Source organism: Anolis carolinensis, chromosome 1, assembly GCF_035594765.1.
Source record: "Anolis carolinensis isolate JA03-04 chromosome 1, rAnoCar3.1.pri, whole genome shotgun sequence".
Classification (NCBI taxonomy): domain Eukaryota; kingdom Metazoa; phylum Chordata; class Lepidosauria; order Squamata; family Dactyloidae; genus Anolis; species Anolis carolinensis.
Genome location: NC_085841.1, coordinates 241,041,569 through 241,062,696, shown reverse-complemented (window position 1 = coordinate 241,062,696; position 21,128 = coordinate 241,041,569). Strand labels below are relative to the sequence as shown.

General features: G+C 40.6%; 1 protein-coding gene across 1 annotated transcript in view; it reads left to right on the top strand.

Moving 5' to 3' along the window:
• Positions 1-1,360: 1,360 nt before the first annotated feature.
• The window catches only part of cfap65 (cilia and flagella associated protein 65), a 43,649-nt gene continuing 23,881 nt past the window's right edge, over positions 1,361-21,128 (top strand). Inside the window, exons 1-17 of the mRNA XM_062967298.1 lie at positions 1,361-1,864; positions 5,332-5,414; positions 5,632-5,801; positions 6,592-6,694; positions 7,760-7,926; positions 9,408-9,604; positions 10,360-10,505; positions 11,022-11,244; positions 11,831-12,096; positions 13,423-13,623; positions 14,003-14,365; positions 14,734-14,871; positions 16,380-16,625; positions 18,268-18,492; positions 18,906-19,064; positions 19,375-19,540; positions 19,633-19,761. Coding sequence (XP_062823368.1) covers positions 5,340-5,414; positions 5,632-5,801; positions 6,592-6,694; positions 7,760-7,926; positions 9,408-9,604; positions 10,360-10,505; positions 11,022-11,244; positions 11,831-12,096; positions 13,423-13,623; positions 14,003-14,365; positions 14,734-14,871; positions 16,380-16,625; positions 18,268-18,492; positions 18,906-19,064; positions 19,375-19,540; positions 19,633-19,761 — 2,974 coding nt within the window. The 5' untranslated portion in view covers positions 1,361-1,864; positions 5,332-5,339. The remainder of the gene's footprint in view (positions 1,865-5,331; positions 5,415-5,631; positions 5,802-6,591; positions 6,695-7,759; positions 7,927-9,407; positions 9,605-10,359; positions 10,506-11,021; positions 11,245-11,830; positions 12,097-13,422; positions 13,624-14,002; positions 14,366-14,733; positions 14,872-16,379; positions 16,626-18,267; positions 18,493-18,905; positions 19,065-19,374; positions 19,541-19,632; positions 19,762-21,128) is intronic.

Sequence of the window (21,128 nt, the reverse complement as noted above, 5' to 3'; positions counted from 1 at the left end):
TGCTGATAAATTTGTTTTGGGTTTCTCTCTCTTTTGTTTTCTTCTGGTCCTTTTAAGTTTTTTTCCCCTTGTAATTTGGAGATTCTCCTTCATTTCTTGTTGTTGAATGATAGCTCTCAACATTCCTTGTCACTAGTTTTTCTGGAAAGGGCTGCTAGGAGGTGGTAATAATAATAATAATAATAATAATAATAATAATAATAATAATAATAATAATAAGTTTATTCTTATACCCTACCACTGTCTCCCCAAAGGGGCAGCTTACATATGGGACAGAAGGTGCAACAGACATAAAAGCAAACAACCCACCACTAAAATAAAACCACCACTAAAATAAAACATCGTAAAATACAACAATCCATATAAAACACAATTAAACATAAGAGCAGCAGTATTGAGGCTCCATCAGACAATGTTCATCAAAAACCAATGACCATCATTACAAAAATGGGCATACAGTCTACCAATATTTGGAGGACCATACAATTCTCACCCTGATCTAGACATAATATTTTTAGATCTCCAGCTTTATGGTCAATGAGACTAATCAGTAGATGATTTTTCAAATCGCCTCTGTGTCCCTGCTTTGTTTAGGTAAGATATCATAGAATCATAAAAACTTAGAGTTGGAACCCAAAGGTCATCCAGCCCAACCCTCTTCTGCCATGTAGGATGGCACAATCCAAACCCTCCCAACATATGGTCATTGCACCTGTTTAAAAACCTCCAGAGAAGGAGACTCCACTACACTCCAATATATTCTGGATCATTTTACGCTAATTCAAGTATTTTTCCCAATGGATGATGGTGATGGTGGTGGTGTTTATTTATAACCCATCTTTTCTCTCTACAACAGAGACTCAAAGTGGCTTACAATAAAATCAATGCAATACAATTTAAAACCTAAAAGTATACAAATATTAAAATATAATTAAATACTAATGCTATTAAAAATGAGCAGTTAATTCTTAAAACTGTTTAAAAATGTATTTGGAGCTAAAACCACAGCACCCCAATCTTGATCTTAAAAATTTCTTTCTTCAAAAGCTGGCCTGAATAAAAAGGCTTATAGCCTACCACCAGAAGGATAGCAGGGAAGAGTCCATAATTTCCTATATCACATTTAGTTTTTCAGTAAATTTGGCTCTTGATATTGCAATATCTTTTATCTCAAAAACTGTACAAGAAAGAAAAATCAAAAGAAATGTGGAATCAAGTCTACAGTTCGCAATAAGTTAGCATTAGTGGGTTTCTGTGAGTTTTCCGGGCTGTATGGCCATGTTCCAGAAGCATTCTCTCCACATCTATGGCAGACATCCTCAGATGTTGTGAAGTCTGTTGGAAACTAGGCAAGTGGGGTTTATATATCTGTGGAATAATGTCCAGTGTTGGAGAAAGAACTCTTGTCTGTTTGAGGCAGGTGTGAATGTTGCAATTGGCCACCTTGATTAGCACTGATTAGCATTGCAGCTTCAAAGCCTGGCTGCTTCCAGCCTGAGGGAAGCCTTTATTGGGAGGTGTTAGCTGGCCCTGATTGTTTCATGTCTGGAATTCTCCTGTTTTCTGAGTGTAGTTTTTTTATTTACTGTCCTGATTTTAGAGGTTTTCTTAAAAAAATACTGGTAGCCAAATTCTGTTCATTTTCAAGCCTTAGACAACCCTTCACCTTCTGCTGGCTATGAGCTGCTTCTTTCGCAATCGTGAAAAGAATGTCTCTCTTTGAGTGCCGTAGTTGGTTGGTTGCTGGGGGAACCGTCGTCGCGGCTTCTGAGCCCGGTTTCCATAGCAGCGACGCCGCCGTCTCGCGTTCTCTAGTTGCTTTGATCTTCGCGATAGATTGTCACATTAGAGTTGGTGAGCGGAGGTACTTTGTTCAGTTTCATTTGGGGGAAAGTAGTAGTAGTAGTAGTAGTAGTAGTAGTAGTAGTAGTAGTAATAAAATTCTTTATTGACCTTCTGTAGGAAATACACACAGGTTAGGTTGCTGTGAGTTTTCCGGGCTGTGTGGTCATGTTCCAGAAATATTTTCTCCTGACGTTTCGCCCACATCTCTGGCTGGCATCCTCAGAGGCTGTGAGGTCTGTTGGAAACTAGGCAAGTGGGGTTTATATATCTATGGAAGGTCCAGGGTGAGCGAAGGAACTCTTGTCTGAGGTAAGAGTGAATGTTGCAATTGGCCACCTTGGTTACCATTGAATAGCCTTGCAGCTTCAAAGCCTGGCTGCATCCTGCCAAGGGAAGGTCTCATTGATTTAGCTAGCCCCATGCTTCCTTTTGCGCCTGTCTTTCTGATGAAAAGCTCTGTTGAAATTTGTGAATGCAGTCAGGCCTCTTCTACACTGCCATATAATCCAGATTATCAAATCGGATAATCCGCATTATCTGCTTCGAACTGGATTCTATGAGTTTACACTGCCATATAATTCCGTTCAAAGCAGATAATCTGGATTTTATATGGCAATGTAGAAGAGGCCCTCGCCAATAGCCCTTAGTTCAGTAGAAGCCAGTGCTTTACTGGATCAGAGGGTGCATCTACACTGCAGAATTAATGTGGTTTGATACCACTTTAACTGCTGTAGCATCATGGGAATTATAGTTTGGTGTGCCATCAGCACTTCTCTTGGGCAGAGAAGGCTAAAGACCTTACAAAACTGCAAGTCCTAGCTTCCATACTATTTAGCCATGACTGAATGAATCCAAAAGATCTGGAGAATTGCATAATTGCAGCCAGGCTTTGAAGCTGCAAGGCTATTCCATTCTAATCAAGGTGGCCAATTGCAACACTAACACTTTCCTCAAATAGACAATTGCCTCAAACAGACGAGAGTTCTTTCTCACACCCTGGGCATTCTACAGATATATAAACCTCACTTGCCTAGTTTCCAACAGACCTCACCTTTGTGCTGGTCATGGACCGTAATAAAATCTTGAACTGGAAAAAAAAATCGGACAGACCTCATAACCTCTGAGGATGCCTGCCATAGATGTGGTTGAAACTTCATGAGAGAATGCTTCTGGATCATGGCCATACAGCCCAGAAAACTCACAGCAATCAGTGATTCCGGTCATGAAAGCCTTCAACAACACATTAAACACGCCTTTAGAAGTCCCAAAATGCCCTAAAATTGGGAATTGTTTACTGGGTGGCTCGTGCTTTCTCTTTTTTTCTCTTGCAATAATGGGTACTCAGTGGACACAAATTTTTGCTTCATGCACAACGTTATTAAATGTATTGGGTATAGTATCAACTTCAGGCTATTTATATAAAGTGTGGATATGAATAATATCTTCTACACATTTCACAGTGTACAAAGATGGAAATATAGGGGGGGGGGGGAACTTCAAAGTCTTTATTATTATTATGTTTATTTATTCCTTGCTTTTTCTCTCCACAAAGGTGATTCATAACAGCTTACATTAGAAGCATTTCAATAAAACTTAAAACCTAAAATATGGAAATATTAAAATAGAATTGCATATTTATGGTATTAAAAAGTAAAGTCAAAACTGAAACCACACCTGGAATACTGTGTCCAACACCTGGAATACTGTGTCAAATTCTGGGCACCTCAGTTGAAGGGAGATGTTGACAAGCTGAAATGTGTCCAGAGGAAGGCAACTAAAATGATCAAGGTCTGGAGAACAAGCCCTATGAGGAGCGGCTTAAAGAGCTGGACATGTTTAGCCTGCAGAAGAGAAGACTGAGAGGAGACATGATAGCCATGCATAAATATGTGAGGGGAAGTCATAGGGAGGAGGGAGCAAGCTTGTTTTCTGCTGCCCTGGAGACCAGGACACGGAACAATAGCTTTAAACTACAGGAAAGGAGATTCCACCTGAACATCAGGAAGAACTTCCTACCTGTGAGAGCTGTTCGGCAGTGGAACTCTCTGCCCCGAACTGTGGCGGAGGCTCCTTCTTTGGAGGCTTTTAAACAGAGGCTGGATGGCCATCTGTCGGGGGTGCTTTGGCAGGGGGTTGGACGGGATGGCCCATGAGGCCTCTTCCAACTCTTTTATTCTATGATTATATGATTCACAGTAAGAGACCCTTTCCCATGAGCCTCGGAATGCATCTACACTGTCAAATTAGTGCAGTTCCATACCAGTTTTGGTGCAGGGCTCAATGCTATGGGATCTTGGGAACTGTAGTTTCACAAGTTCTTTAGACTCCTCTGCCAAAGTGGGCTGGTTTTTCACCAAACTACAACTCACAGGGTGCCTTAGCATTGAGCCATGACAGTTCATTCGGCCACATTGACAGAATACCCAATCACCATCTCCCAAAGCCGTTACTATACTCCAAACTCAAGAATGGAAAACAATGTTGGTGGACAGGAAAGGAGATTTAAAGATGGGCTTAAAGCTAACCTTAAAAACTGTGGCATAGACACTGAGAACTGGAAATCCCTCACCCTTGAGCGTTCTAGATGAAGGTCAGCTGTGACCAGCAGTGCTGTGGAATTTGAAGAGGCACGAATGGAGGGTGAAAGGGAGAAACGTACCAAAACCAATGTCTTCACTATAGAAGAACATGTGGGTCAATAATAGGGCTCTATGGGCATCTACATACCCCTGCCAAGACATTACACTTGGAAGGCAATCATACTTGGACAACGAGGGATCACCTAAATAAGTAAGTAAGTAAAGTAATTTGACAATGCAGATGCATCCCAAAAGGTAATTTATTGCATTGTGCTTTTTTTGTAGAAATATTTTAGTAATTGTTTTTGGATGGTCAGCTACACTACAGAAGTAACAAATATTATGAAGACGGAAGTCACTAACAGCTATTCTGGAAATAAGTTAGCTTGAATTCATGCACCCTGAACAAACACAACATAATGCTGTCATATTAAACATTTTATTTTGCAGTAAATCCCTGTTTACAGATTTACTCTGCGTAAACATAAGATTGTGCTGGTATAGATCGTTCTCTAGAATTAAGGATTTTCACTGCTAAAAGAAAATCCTTAACTCATGACAAATTGTGAGATCATTTCCTCTAAATCAGTGGTTCTCAACCTGTGTGTCCCCAGATGTTTTGGCCTTCAACTCCCAGAAATCCTAACAACTGGTAAACTGGCTGGGATTTCTGGGAGTTGTAGGCCAAAACACTTGGAGACCCATAAGTTTAGAACCACTGCAAGACCTGGGGGACCCACAGGTTGAGAATCACTGCAGTCTAACACCATTTGCTTTCAGGAGAGTAATCTGCTCAATAATTTCTGAATGGCCAGTCTGTTCGAGTGTGATAGTCTTCTGCCATCACAATCTTTGACGTTCTGCAGTTTTCTGAATAATTAAGTAAGATATCCTTTGGCTCTTTCAGGTGCAAAGATGCTCACTCATTTAAACAGATGCACAACTGGCTCAGACCCCCTTCAAAGGCTTTCCTATAGTGGTAGAAAGCAGGTCAGTAATATTTATGACTCAGATGCTCTTATGCTTAAAATGTTGAGCAATGTAATTTCCACTGACATTATCTTTGTTCAGTGGTGGGAATAGAGAAGTCATCACCAAAAAAATTGATATTGGAATACTTTCTCTTACTAATTCTTTGGGTACGCAATAACTTGCTGTCCTGATACAGTCATGCCAAGTTACAACTTGCATGTTCCTATTTCTTCAGAAGCCGGTGATGTCTGTGCTGGAGTCTGCTCTAAGAAAAAATAAGAGTATTTTTGCAGGCATTGAAGTTGTTGAGACTCTCAATTGGCAAGGATGGTGTCTAGGAAGAGAATTCACAAAACACCTAACTTTGAGAAATGTGTGTCTGAAACCCCAGAAACTAAAATTCAGGTATGTAGGTCTCTTCTAAGCACTTTCCTCTTCCAGAACTTGTAGCCAAAACTGGTGTACAGTAAAGTCTCCCCTCTCAATCCATGTTAATAAAACCCACAAATTCAAAATATATTTCCTTTTGAATGGTTCAGTTTCAAAATATATAGTTTTGCACATGTATTGCTAAGTTCAAATCCTCTTGTTTGACATTCTGTTGTATGACCTGATCTGCTTACTCAGAAAGTATGGTCACAAAGAAAGGAATATGTAAGAATGAGACATTAATAAATACTTTTTATCACCCCACCTTTTTAAACAAGCCTGGAAACTTCTGTCGGATTGCTTGGACCTAAAGATTTTTTCTGTGCTTTTTAACATCCTTATTAGATTGTGTAGGTTTTCTGATATTCAGCTATTCTAATTATCATCATAAACATTTTCATTAATATTGGCCAAGCTCCTGTATCAGAAGTTACAATGTTTAACTTTACAATGGCATAAGTGTGTTGCTGACATGATATGCAACTGTTCTTGTGAACTGTAATGTATAGCTTAATGCAATTGGTTTATGATGATATAACTTCCCAATAGAATGCCAGCCAGTATCTTTATAGTACTTTTTAAAAAATATATTCAATTTTTTTCTGAATGCCACAGTGAAACACATGCGATTTCACAATGTTATTTGGTTTGTTTACATCAACATAGGAGCACAAACACTAACTACCATATATTGTTAATGTTTTTTAATTCAAAATGTTTATTATGTCTTGAACAAAATGTGTTATACTTTTGGTTTTAATTCCAGACCTCCCACTACACATTTCTTCATTACCATTTTCCCCCAGCCAATTATTTTGAGTCCTGGCATGTCCATAGCTCTGCCCGTCATCTTCCGTCCCTTGGAAAAGGTACAGTGGGGATATTTGCTTCTCTTTTAGAATCACCAATATAATTGTGTATTATGTTGATATCTCCCTGTCACCCCTGCCCCAGCTCTCATTTTCTAATTTGATAAGCAAAGAAAAAGCAAGAGAAATGGATATTGAACTGTCTGACTTATGCAAGGATTGAGCTGGTATGCACACTCTGGGACTTGTAAGCCCTGCTGTTTCTCAGAATTTATTTTTGGTTTGCTGTCACAGATACATGAATTCCAGTTAAAGCTTTCCTTTTCACTGGAAGGAATAACTGGAAGGAATCCAAATCTCGGGAAAGCAATGGAGAGTCTCTTAGGTGCAATAAGAATAGTGATATATTGGCTATAGTACAATTCAATCTAGCTTTATTGAGTGTCATTCTTTGAGTGAAAGGTTGCATACAAATCCAGTAAATGAATTTTAAAAATGCTCTTAATGCTTACAATACTGCCCACACTACTTGCCACTTGTATAACCAAAGCTAGTAAATAAAGATGTTGTACTAAAATTAAACTTGGAAAATATATCAGTTAATTAACTATGGATGACCTTTATTCCTGGGCTCAATTTAAAGGGTTGGTAATAAGTTGTTTCCTGGCTGTTTAGGTCTTTTAAACTTATCTTGAAGATTTCCTAAAGATCAGCATTGGCGGCACCCCTCCTTTGTCCATTAAATAAAAGTTGATCAGAAACAGGGCCATCATGGAGATGACATCACAGTTGTAAACATCTCACCCTCAGTACATCACACTTATTTCCCATTTTTAGATGGTGTTTGAAGACATTTTTTTCTGTTTTGCATTTTACAACTCAGCTGCTTTTATTGTTTTTTATCTTTAGATTTGAGTTTTCTTTATTGTTTTCTTTGAAAAGTGGGGAAGAAATAATTTAAACTAATAAATTGACCTAATAAATACAGGTATGACTGTTTATGTTCAGTCCGTTCTCTAAAATTCTCTTAGGAAGTATACATCTATATCTTCTGCTAAAGGTGGTCTTCCTATTATTTTCATTTGACATAGATCATGTCTTCATTTTGATTGTCCTCTTATGCAGAAGGAATATGAAGACAGCATCCTCTTTGAAAAGCAAGAGGGAGAGTTCTCTGTTGCACTTCGTGCCAAGCTACCACATCTCGATCTACTTTTTCCGGACAGCATCCAACTTCCTGCCTGCGCTGTCCATGACTATACAGAAGCCTGTTTTACTGTGTACAATGATGGGTGAGTGTGCTTATGAGTAGCCTTCAGGGTTGCTTACTGTCTGGATTTAAGGTGGGATGTAGTTTATTTCAGTAAATTATGAGAAGACAACTTCTGCCTGTATTAGAGCCATAATATTCGTGCTGTAACTCTTTATTCACTCCGAAATCTTTATACAGTAATTGCTGTTTGATTACTCTGTTTTTCCTTTTTCTTCCTCATTCCTTTTTCCTCCTGTGCCTTTTTATGTAAATTAGCATCAAATGAGAGATTTTCTTTTTTTATGGGTTTGCAGCTTCTGAAGAGCAGGATTTAAATATGTATTGGCAAAGGCTTTCACGGCCAGAATCACTGGGGTGTTGTGTGTTTTCCGGGCTGTTGGGCCATGTTCTAGTAACACTTTCTCTTGACTTTTTTCCTGCATCTATGGCTGGCATCTTCAGAAGATCCTTTGAATATGCCAGCCACAGATACAGATGAAATGTCAGGAGAAAATGGTGCTAGAACATGGTCACACAGCCCAGAAACCATGCAATACCCCAGGATACAAATAATTTAACTAAATACATAGAAAATAATGCATGCATTTGAATCATTCCTGTTGAATTCATCATTTCTTCCCACCTGCTGCTGCTGCTCAATCGCATAGTCATTTCCAACTCTTCGTGACCTCATGGACCAGCCCACGCCAGAGTTCCCTGTCGGCCATCTCCGCCCCCAGTTCCTTCAAGGTCAAGCCAGTCACTTCAAGGATACCGTCCATCCATCTCTCCCTTGGTGGGCTTCTCTTCCTTTTTCTTTCCATTTTCCCCAGCATCGTGATCTTTTCCAAGCTTTCCTGTCTTCTCATGATGTGGCCAAAATACTTCATCTTTGCCTCTAATATCCTTCCCTCCAGTTAGCAGCCGGGCATTATTTCCTGGATGATTATTTCTTCCCACCTACCAGCTCTGAAATCTAGAAGTGTGATTAGTTTCTTGAAAGGATACTGTAAACCATTTTGGGTGGGATAGCAGCAAGCTCTTGAGCTGTCAGCACCAACACTGGGAGATAATAGACTGATTCAATCAATGTGTTAACTTTTATGTCATCTATTTGGGTATAAAATTGTCTCTGCAATTTCAGTGTCCTTTGTCCATCCCCACAAGAAGATCATGTGGAAGAACATTCAAAGAATAAGTTTAAATCCATAAAATGGTATAGTAGCATAATGTCTGAACAATGATGGAGGGCCTTCTATGAACATTGTCACTACCGTGAAGTAACTGAGTAATCCTAAGTAAAGCTCCCCACCAGCCTCCTACCTGCAAACATGGAAATTTGTTTTATCATATAAAGTACATGAAATATATTTGCTTGCTAAGAAACAAGATGGCATGGCATGTATCATTCCCTCCACTCCTGGTTCAAAAGATAGGGTTGATCATGTGCCAGATATCTTTCCAATCCTCTGAGAAAAGGTCTCTTACCAGGATTTGGATTTTGTCATGTGCTTGTTGTAGGGATCTGCTGACATGTTTTAGCTGGGAGGCACCAAGCCCTTTCTCTCTTCTGCCTACCCGTGGCATATTGGATCCAGGAGAAAAGTGCACAGTGAAGGTGATCTTTCAACCTGTGGTGGCGCTTGTATATGATGTATCAGCAATTTGCAATTTTGGAGACCCTTGCGAGAAGAAGGCCATCAGGCTCAAAGCTGTTGGTGAGGACTCTAGAAGACAGGGCATCCAGGTCATAATGTTAGATTTTGTTCATTCAGTTTTCTTCTACAACACTGGAACGCCATGTGCTGAGACGGCATGTGATCTGTCATCCTGTCTTCTTTTTTGCATAGTATCTTAAGACTTGGATTTACCTGATTATTAGGAACATCTCTAATTTGATCCTATTTTTGATTTGCTTGGCTCCTGATTCCATCATAGTTTCTGAAATTTGCTGTATAGTCATACTCCCCATGCCTCTACCTAAAATTATGCCTAATGATTGTTTAAATTCCTTGTGCTGCTTGATGAATGTTGAGATACCTTCCATGCAAAACAGCACAATTATAAAACAATGTGTTCCTTTTCTGAACATTTCTGATGTGAGTGCATCTAGCTCCAAAAGGCCTGAAGGAACAAGTAAATCCCAGGCTAGATTACATTCTTCTGGACAAAATCTTCTTCTTCTGAAATGACTACCATATTATTAAGAAACATGGCTTTACTTCATTTATGTTTGATGTTTCTCATTTCCATGTGTTTCTTTATTGACGGTCCATTCATTGTGATGGGCTGAGTCTTGTACAGAAGGCAGATTACTAATCCCAGAATGTTTTTGCTGCAGCTTAATCCAGCCTAAAGCAAAAGGATGAGTTTGGAACATAGGCAAAGTGAAATGAATCCCTGAATTTGTACACTTTGAGAATAGGAAGAGTCTGTAGTTGCCTATTAAATATTTTCTCACTTGTCCCTGCAGCTAAATATCCCCACCTGCTGGTGAATGTGCCTGAAGACTCTTTTGAAGATGCTCGGTTAAAAAGTTTCCAGGATGTGCTCTCTTTTGGGTCTGTTGCTGTTGGAAAAACTGTGGAAAAATGTGTGCAGATCTTCAATGTGTCTGTGGTATAGAAAACTGATCCTTGAATTTGAAGTAGATAGTCAAGTATATATATTCCAGTTTCTTTGTCAGTACCTGTATTTTTACACCAGTGGTTCTCAATGTTTGTCCTCTAGATCTTTTTAGATTTTAGCTCCTGGAATCCTGACCATTAAATCTTGAGCTGTCCCCTGAAAAATCCTCAGACTAGGCTACTAAAAAGCTCATGAAAAGACTCATAGTCTTTGGTATGTTTTGTAGTATGCCCTGTATTATAGGTGCAGGGCCACAGAGAAGTCTACTGAATCTCCCTCACAATCTTTTATTCCCCATATACATGTAATGTTTATATCTGGTGACATCTGCTGATGCATCTCTGTTGCTTATTCCAAGGAGATTGTGCGTGACTTGCATGGGAATTTAGTAATGGTTGCATTATAAGGGGAGAGTGTGGCATTTATGTTAAACTCTGCTGCAAAATGTTAAGGAAGCTTTTTTGTCTCCCAATGAGAGAGATGTAACTTTGTCTTGTCTCTTGACAGGTCAGGGCCCCATTTACCGTTAACAGACCAAAAGAAGGGGCATATCGTGATAATGTATTTTCCTGTGATGTTATCCAAGCCACTGCTCCAGCTCGTGGGGCCTCAGTTATCCCTTTTCAGTTCACCCCACATACTGTGGGTCTGAAGAGCGTGGACTACTTCACTGTTATGCCATCTGGGAACAACACACGGTCTGTTCTAAAAGTGACCGGATCATGCAAAGGTACTTGACAGTGAAATCATAAATGTTGGTATTTAACTCCTGATCACAATAGTTTTAGGATACAGAATATTTCTGGATATTAGACTTTGCCATGTATAAGAGATTGCTATCTGATGTACTTATCTTACATTCACACTACAGCATTGTATGTGGATGATCTCTTTGAAGTTGACCTTTGCAGACTGTAGTTAATAACTAGAGACTATTATTTTGGGCCTCTTTTCATTCCTGTCCAATAGACTTTCTGTGTTCTTTAATGCAATTGTCACCTTCACCATGGATTTCTAATGTGTAGTACTGCCTCCTTCCATTAGCAAACAGCATCCTGTCTTTCAAATAGAAAGAGGCTGATCCCATCTGTCTGGGAATGTCTCTACTTCTCCATTACTTTGTATGAACAAGAGTTTCCTTGTACAATATTTGTTTGGAAGCCCCGGGACAAATACCTACAGGGAAAGGTGATTAGTACCAATTGTTTTGATTGCAAAAAAACTGAGCAGCCAACTCTTGGAGGGCAAAAGACTGTGGACCATTGAAAGAAGGTCAAGCAGCAGCCACAGCACATTGGTTTTATTTGTCATTCTAGGTCCTCAGGTTTCTTTTCAGCATCCCCTTGTCTACTTCAGCTGCATTAATCTTGGGGAATACTTAATACAGCCTTTAGAGATGACCAACACCTCTGATGTCCCTGCCTACTATCAGTTTGACATTGACTGCAAGCAAAGTGTCTTTTCCATTGACTGTCCTTGTGGGATCTTGGATGGATTGTCCACTATCACACTGAAGGTGACATTCCAGCCCACCCACCCAATAATTTGCCATCGGCGAGTGGCTTGCCTTATTCATCACCAGGTAAGAGGCATAGGACTGCATATTCTTTTGAAATAGCTCTTTTGCTTGCACATTCCACGGAAGGAGCAAAATCCTTTGAGTAGTACAACTCTGCTTTTGTAGTATTGTTCTCAGTTCAGTACCTTTCTATTCACATTCTGAAGAATATTTCTTAAACTTGACAGAAGCACTGATTTTGTTTTATGCAGCTTCAGCTTTAAGCTTCATAACTTACTGGTTTCATTTGCTCTCTTGTTGTAGCTCAGGTATGGGAAACCGTAAGTCCTGAGGCCAAATCTGGCCCCCATGTTCCTTCCTCCTTCCACATGATGCCATTATTTAGTAGTTTTCTAGCTTTTGTTCATCCCCTAACCCCTCATTTTAAAAGGCTGATATTCCTCTTCTGAGAATTACCATAGATACAAGTCATAAGAGTTTTGAACTCTTATAGCACAAGAAGGATTCTTGGAAAGGTTTTGTATAATTTCCCTAGGAAACTCAGTGTCCAGAGTCGAAGGAAACTGTCCAGAATACACAGAACTGGTAAACTTGCTGTTATCACTATAGTATGTAAGGATCAGACCAAGCGAGGCTGTTTGCCTATCCTCTAATATAGGATTGTTAAACTCATTTTTATCGAGGGCCACATCAACCTTATGGTTGCCTTCAAATGGCCATTGAATCCATGGACGGATTATCCATGGATACAGAGGGACAACTATAACCTTTTAACATAGTGGTCGCAGCTCTTCAGTTTTTACCCAGTTTGGGGTCCCAGATGTTATTGAAGAACACCTCCTACCACTTTTGATTATCCACTTTACAGGCAAAGGATAATGGGAATTGTAAGCCAACAGCACATGTAGGTCTGAGGTTGGGTAAAGGTTAAAGGACATTTTAAAGCCAGACATCATATCCCTAAGCCGTGTATCTAAATTCTAACTCCACTATCCTGACTAAACAGAACAAAGTGCAGTCTCCCAGATGTTACTGTATCACAAATACCATCAGCTGTGGTCATGATGCCTAATGAGAAGGAATACAGGAGTTGTAGTCTGGGATCTGGAAAACCACACAAAATGACATGGTGGGCCAGATTTGGCCTGTGGGCCTTGAGTTTGACACATGTGCTCTAACAGAATGGAAAGGTGGTGGTTAAGGTACAACAGGAGTGGCTAGCAGTACCTTCACCACCATCACCAGCAGCATTTTCTCCTGACATGGATGCCTCATTCTCTCTGGCCCCCGAAAGACTCCCAAATAATGTGGATGATTTGCAGAGCTGTCCAGAATGAAAAGACTACATGTGAAGATGACCCTTCTCTCCTTATGCTTCCATTTTTTCAGGATCCTTTATTCCTAGATTTGATTGGGACCTGTCATACAGAGACAATGAACCCACTTATTCTGACACTGAAGCACCTTACCAAATTCAGGACGCACATGGCCAGAGGACTGACTTTTTTCCCACCAGACATCCTCTGCACTATGCTGAAGGAAGGCAAGCTTTTGATGGATGAAAATGGAGCTCTCACACTCCCACCAGAGGTAAATAATACATGTTATTGACAAGGACCAAACATATTCTGTCCTGCAATTGTGTGATGCTTATGTATAATCACAGTTGTCAGGTGTGGGAGGTATCATGAATAGAAGATGTCTGTGCAAATTCAAAGCTACTGTATTTTATGTTATTTTAAGCCTACCTTTCTGGTCCCCATCCTAATGAACTTTATTTAGAACTGAAATATTTCTGAGCTCTTGCTTTCCCTGTGGTTAGTGGCATTCTGACATTTGTTCCTCATATCTAGTGATACTGAAACAAACACCTTTGAGTATAACATGAGCTTCTATTAGTTCTGAACAGCTCTCATCTTGTTATTTATCTTCTCTTGAAACTACACTACTCCCTTTTTTGTCTTTATAGATTCTGGAAGACAAACCCCCAGAGGAATACCCTAACATTGAGCCCATGGTTGAATATTTCCATGATGGTGTAAGCAGTGATTTTGCCATGTTTCCTCCCCATGTCAGCCTTAGTGTTAAGGAGTTTGATTTTGGCTGTTGTGCAAAACTTGAAGAGATTGAGCCACTTCCTCTGAGCGTGACTAACCACACAAAAGGAAAGGTCACTGTGATATGGACAAAGAAGCCAAGCAGTCCTTTCCAGGCAATCCCAGAGAGTTCTGACATCCCACCTCTGAAGACGATGGCATTCCGCATCACCTTCCAGCCTACTCAGCTCAATTCCCTGTATACAGCTGAACTAGAAGGCTTTGCCTTCTACAAGGTGGGTACCAATCAATGCCAACCATGTTTATGGCTTGGGCATTCTAGTCAGTAAACCTGCATTGGTAATAATTTTTCCTGGTCACGGAGATGATCACAAAATGTTTGCTCATCATCCTTTGACCTACTTGGTTTGATGGGCATGGAAGCTAAATGCTTCCATCCCCACTAAGAAGTGGTACTTACTTAAAAACAGAGATAATGTTCAGATTTCTGTTTAAGGCCAGATTGATCCCTTGCTAGCTGGCAGTCCTGTGATTTGGTGTGTAAACAGTGCATAGATATATGTTGTTGAAGGCATGGATAGAGATGTACTGTTGGTATGCTTCTAGTCAGAACGGTCCCACTTCTTGTTCTTTTCATTGGCAGGTACTGCGCAACTACAACAATATTGAGGAGTCAGTCACTATGTGCCCATCGTGGAGCTTGACCATCCGCTTGTGTGGACACACTTTTGAACCTGGTCTGCAGCACTTAATCCCACGGTACACCATGGACTACCATGAGGTAAGATGGACAGATTCATCCTCCAGAAAAGGGTCTTGGTCCTTTACAGCAAACTGACTGGAGATTAGAAGGGGTTACCTTTAAAGTTACACTTTGTTCTGTTTGTTAAAAATGATACCATCTTCACTTAGTTTGCTCACAAACTTGGGAGGTAAACACCTCCACCCCATTTTATCTACAGGCAACCAATTTTGAGAATTCATGCTTTGCCAGTTACATCCAGTGAGTGGCATGACTGGGTACAGTTAAAAATCTTGTATATGCAGAATGGAAGGTCAACACTTTACCCACTGGGCCATACAGTGTCTTTCCCCCTTCTGCACACTTACAAATCTGCCCAGAGCCTTGCATTGCGTATCTCTCCATGATAAAGGATTACAATTTGTTTCTTGCTCTCTTTCCTCTTCTGTCACTTGAGGGACATTTTTTTTTCTCGTTGGCAGTTGCCAATCAGAATTTCTGAATACGCGGTATTTCTTGAGTGCTGTCTTAACCAGCTTAGTGACAGCAGAGGTCAGTAGAGGCTCATCTCCAATAGATGTGTCATTTCTATGGAATTAAATATTAATTTAGTGCTGTAAAAATCTCTTTTATTCTGATATTTTGGGAGTATAGCATGCCATTTTATAATTATTCACATTATACAAATGAGGGACTAGAAGCCATTTACCTCATTGTAATGAGGGGGAAATCACTCTCTCCTTTAATTGTTCAATTATACTTGTCTAAGCATGCATATTTGAACAAATCTGTTTCTTCTTTTATTCTCCTGAGAAGTGAAAATATATGCATCTGTTGCAACCTGACTATATTTGCCTTTAATCTCAGATCAATCTTTTTTTACATTATGTAGCCAAAGGAATTTTCCACTGCCCTGATGGATACAGGGTTTTTGTTTCACTCCTACAGATATCCTCTAGCAATATTTGAAACAACTTTTCAAAAGCCATTAACCATTATCCCTCCTTTATAAAAAGAAAAGGAAGTGGTAGACAAAGTTTTGATTTGACAAACATACCAGTTGTTTGGAGGTGGAACATGAAAAACACAAAGTAGGCAGGATACCTGTAGCATGGGGAAAAGGAGGAGTTTCATCTGTAGGCTACAAGGGTAACTTTTTCACAAATTGTTGAGAAGATGAATTTATTCCATCACATAATAACCTTCACACACTTCTCTTCGCTAGTGCATTTGTGCATAACCTTACTTAGTAATCAAATTTCTCTCTTAGTCCACTTTTAATTGATGTGTGGGTGTAGCCTAGAAAACACTTCAGTGTTACAAGCCATCAATGACAGTATCCACTACTTGGGACTTACACTTAGTGGGACTCTCCCAGGGAAAGTGAACTAGGTGTTGGGCATTTTATTTGCTCTTCCTTGCTATCCTCAGAAAATTCTACTGTCCCCACGAGGTATACCTTTAAGGAACAGAAACTAAGAAAAGTGTAAATGTAAATAAATGTAAATAGGCTATTTCTCCAACCAAAACATGTTGTTGTCTCCCAGGTCTTCCCTCCAGTATGCCGGAACACTACTACATACCGCAGCATACTGCTCTGCAATGTGGGCTGTACTGCGGTACATTTCCACATGGACAGGGAAAAGTGCCCTGCTGTCTTGGTCAAGCCCAACTGTGCATCTGTTGCACCTGGAAGCCATCAGATCTTTCTTCTCTCAACCTGTCCAGTGGACACTGTCACGCAGCACCACATCTTGTCTTTGGTTCCCAATTACTGCTCCTCATTCACTAAGGTAGGAACAAGGAGATAGATTCTCCCTTCTCTTATTTCATCACACAAGCATACTTCCCCATCATGTTTACACCAATTTAGGATTTTTAAATAATGTTTTTAATGTTATTTAATATTCTAAACAGGGACAGGGAAGTGAAATGTAGCAGGATGCCTCTGTAGGCTAGATGATGTGATGTGGTACTTACAATTTGCTTTGCAGTTGAAAGTTACCATATCTATATCTATCTATATCTATATCCATAATAAAAGCGAAAACCCGTATGTGGCACAGGTGTCTGCTCACACTGACAGCTTCCGGCCTCCACAAACAGGCTATAGTTCCCAGTGCTAAGACGCCACCAAGTCACTCCTTTTCACTGACATTGAGGTTACAGTGAGTGCCATGAACATGTAGCCTCACCCCCTGCCAATGTCTTTCCCAAACACTACGGCCCACCACCCAAGGAATGCTTTCGTTTGGGGACTATTTCATCCTGGATTTTGCATTTTCCTCCACCACAGGCAGGCATCCCAGGGTTCTCCATTGGTGTGGAATTTGCATGACCCTGCCTACTGCCCTTCCCTTTCAAATCTGTCTGCATAACAAACCCAGCTGAACCGAGCTGCAACTACACTTACTGGAGGAGTTTGGGGGATTGACTCCACATGGTGGAAGTTGTAGTTCACCTTGCATCAAGTCAGAGCACTGTGACTCCTACTGAGGAATTTAGAGTTGTAGTTCACCTACACCTAGAACGCAATGATGGGTCTGGACCAAACTTGCCATGCATACCCGATATGCCCAGATTTGAATACTGTGGGTTTTGAGGGGAATTGGCCTTGACATTTGGGAGTAGTAGGTACTGGGATTTATAGTTCACCTGCAATCAAAACCCCACCAATGATGGACCAGGAACAAACTTGGCACAACATATTGGACTACTTTGGGGGAAAGGGAGTTATAGTTCATCTGCATCCAGAAAAACAGTGACCCCCACCGACAATGGACCTGGACCAAGCTTCGCACAGAGAAGCCTCCTGACCAACTGAACATACTGCAGGGGTTTGTGGGAATGGGTCTTGATTTTGGGAGTTTTAGTTCACCTGTATCCAAAGACCACTGAACCCAGCCAACAATGGATCTGGACCAAGCTTGGCACACATAGCCTACTGTGGATACTGACAGATATTTCGGGACAATTGCTCCGGGAATCTGGGAATTGTAGTAGTTCACCCCCATCCAGAGAGCACTGCAGCCAGGCAATGACCATCCAACGACAGATCTGGACCACACTTGGTACACAGACCCAAATGGCCAACTTTGAATACTCGCAGGGTTTGGCGAGGATTCACCTACGATTCTGGGAATTGTAGTTCACCCACTCCAAACTGAGAATACATAACATTCAAAGACATATAATGCCTTCCTCAAATGACCCAGTCACCGCTGGATCCCCAAGCTAGTGTTTCTTAAATGATATTTCTGGAACTACACAAATCAATCATTTGTTTTTGAAATGTTGCCCTTGTGCCTTCTTCTCATATTATCCCAGTTCTTTCCAGGCATGTCCATGCCAGCTTAGGAGCCAGCTCAACTTTCCTGTGAAATCACTGTTACTGTCAGTTTTGGCTGAAGAACCCTGCTGATGTTTCTTCCTCAGGAGATCCACCTTAAGAGTAGGGCCGAGCCCCTAGTCCTCCTCTTAGAAAGTGATGGCAACCTGTACTTCAAACCTACCTGTGTGGGCACCTTTTCCTCACGAACCTTCACCATCAAAAACTGCACCCGCTTGCCCATGCTCTTCAGGTGGAAAATTCAGCAGTTGGACAAAAGGTTCCTGTCTGTCCAGCCTGCTGAGGGGACAATATTGCCCAATGAAGCTTTGGTGAGTAGGACAATTACAAGGAAATGTAATAGTATCTTCTTTAAACCAAGGTTAATAATAAATGATTCCAATTTCTACAACTGTCTTTTTTTCTGTCTCAGCAATTGATGCCTGTCCTTCCTCCCCCAATCTTCCAAATCTGTTGCCTGACGTGATTGCTTCATTCTGTGTAATATAGCAGGTGGCTCTGCTCCTTCCACTGACAAGAGCCTTTCTAAATACATGCTGTCAAATGATTGAGAACATAGTTCTGGATGTGAGAATGAGGAAGGCAGAGGCAGTGTGAGAAAAAACTAGTTCCTTTGGAGATGGCCCTCTGTATCTTTATTTAATAACACATTAATTCAGATTTTGCATCCCAGAAAGGCAGAGAGCTTTGGCTCTTTCTTAGGCTCTTTTATGTGTGATTTCAGGCCCAAACCTGGACTTTCACTCCTAGTGAGCAGACCAAATATCTTCTGCGAAGTTGGGTTACAGTGTGGAGAGAACAAGATCTACCAAATAACAAGACCTTCGAGAGCACTCGCTACATGCTGCGGATGATTGGGGAGGGATCATTTGGCACTTTAACGGTAAGTTATACCATTCAGGACACTAGCTGGTTTGTCCATGTTAGAAGAGGGCAGAACCTCAACTGCAAAACTGGTTTTTATGCACCTGATGACACCTTGGCATCTGTGAGATTCTGGACTGGAGTCAGTATGTGTCATCCCAACTAATAGTGCTTCAAAGCCTCCAACTGATAGCCAGGGTTGAATATTAGCCTGACAGAGATTGTTTTTATCATCTACACTTTTCTCTGAATAACAGAGTTTCTTTGAATGGCATACCTATAATCTGTATCGCTTAATGGACCTCATTTCTGTTACACTTTGGCTGCAGGCACAAGAAGAACAGGTGGATGTTGGCAACATCCTGGTTGGCAGCACACAGTCCTGTGAAGTGACATTATTTAATAGTGGGGCCTGCTCCTTACAGTATGTTCTCAACGTGGAGCAGATGATCACAGGACCATGTGACCCTGAAGAAGTTGCCAGTGACCCCTTAGGTATTTTATGGAAGTGCAGATTTTTTGTGCTTCATAACTACATGAAGACTTCCTTTCATGCTTATAATGATCTCTTTTGCCTCTCTCCTAAGCAATCACTTTGGACCACTACAAAGGGATAGTTGCTGCTCGGGGTAAGATCTTTTTGCGAGCAACTCTTAAACCAGCCCGGCAACTGCACTACTCCTGGACAATCAGTTATGTTATTCCTACTCCCATCGGTAAGAAGGCAGCCTTCACAAAAAACTTAATATATAGAGTAGAGAAAGGGGAGATACTACACCAGGAAAAGTAGTACACAACCAGTAGAATTTAAGAGTGTTTGTGGGAATCTGAATTAGAAAGGGAATTTACTTTTTGCCAACACTTTCCTGCTAACAACATCTTACCCTCTTCTATTCTAGCCATCTCAAGTGTATGTGTGGTGCTTGAGTCCATAGTTTTCCTTTCCCTCACAAGTGAACAAAATGCAAAGGGATCTTGTAACACCTTTGAGACATTAAGAGAAAATGAAGTTTGTAGCATAAGCTTTTGTAGGCTGGGTCATTTCTCTAGGGTCTATGTCATGAAGTTTTTTCAGCTTCATTTTATTTTTGGCAGTAATGAAACATTTGTAGCAGTATCTGGTTCACTGATAATATTGTGATAAATGATCTACAAACAGTTTGAGAGGGAATGGCACACTTACGTGCTATTCACTCATAACGGAAAGTGGCTGGCGCAGGGGAATTTGCCGGCAGAATGAGCTGCTGTTATGGAGATCACAGGCAAAGTGAATGGTTTCCTTCAGTGGTAAAAATGCTTCTGTCAGTTTGCCATCTTGTATGGCCTGTCCTATGTCTTTGCCTAACAAATCTTAAGCATCTCCATTTGAAAGCTGCACTTGTCAAGCATGTGTTGTGCCACTGAGTTCTCTCAGAAACATCTTTCCCAGGAATATGCAACTATTATTTAAACGCTGGGGAAATGCATTGTTCTTCCATCTGAAATACTGCTTTGAGGAAATAATAATAATAATAATAGTAATAATAATAATTTATATCCTGCCCCTTCTCCCCGGAGGGACTCGGGGCGGCTTACAGCAAAACAAATGAATAATATAACACAGACAATAATCACATATCATTTAATAAAACAATGTATAACAATACTGTAAAAATAAATAATTTAAAAGACGATGAGGTTTCCTAAAACCAGTAAATAATGCCATTTAAAACCAGCCATTCCTATGATCAGAGTATCCAGGTGATAAATTATAGTTCTAATAACCATTAAAATCCTGTCCAATAGAGTGTTTGATACTTTTAGCCATTATTAAAAGCCTGCTTAAAGAGCCAAGTTTTCAATTCCTTCCTGAATGTTATATGGATGGGTGCTTGTCTAATTTCCCTGGGGAGGGCATTTCAAAGTAAGGGAGGCTACTACCGAGAAGGCTCTCTCCCTCGTTCCCACCAGCCTTGCTTGTGAAGGAGGTAGGATCGAGATGAGGGCCTCCCTGACTGATCTTAGAGCCCATACAGGATTATAAGAAGAGATGCAGTTGTGTAAATAGGCAGGACCCGAACCATGGACTGCAAGCAATTGGGGA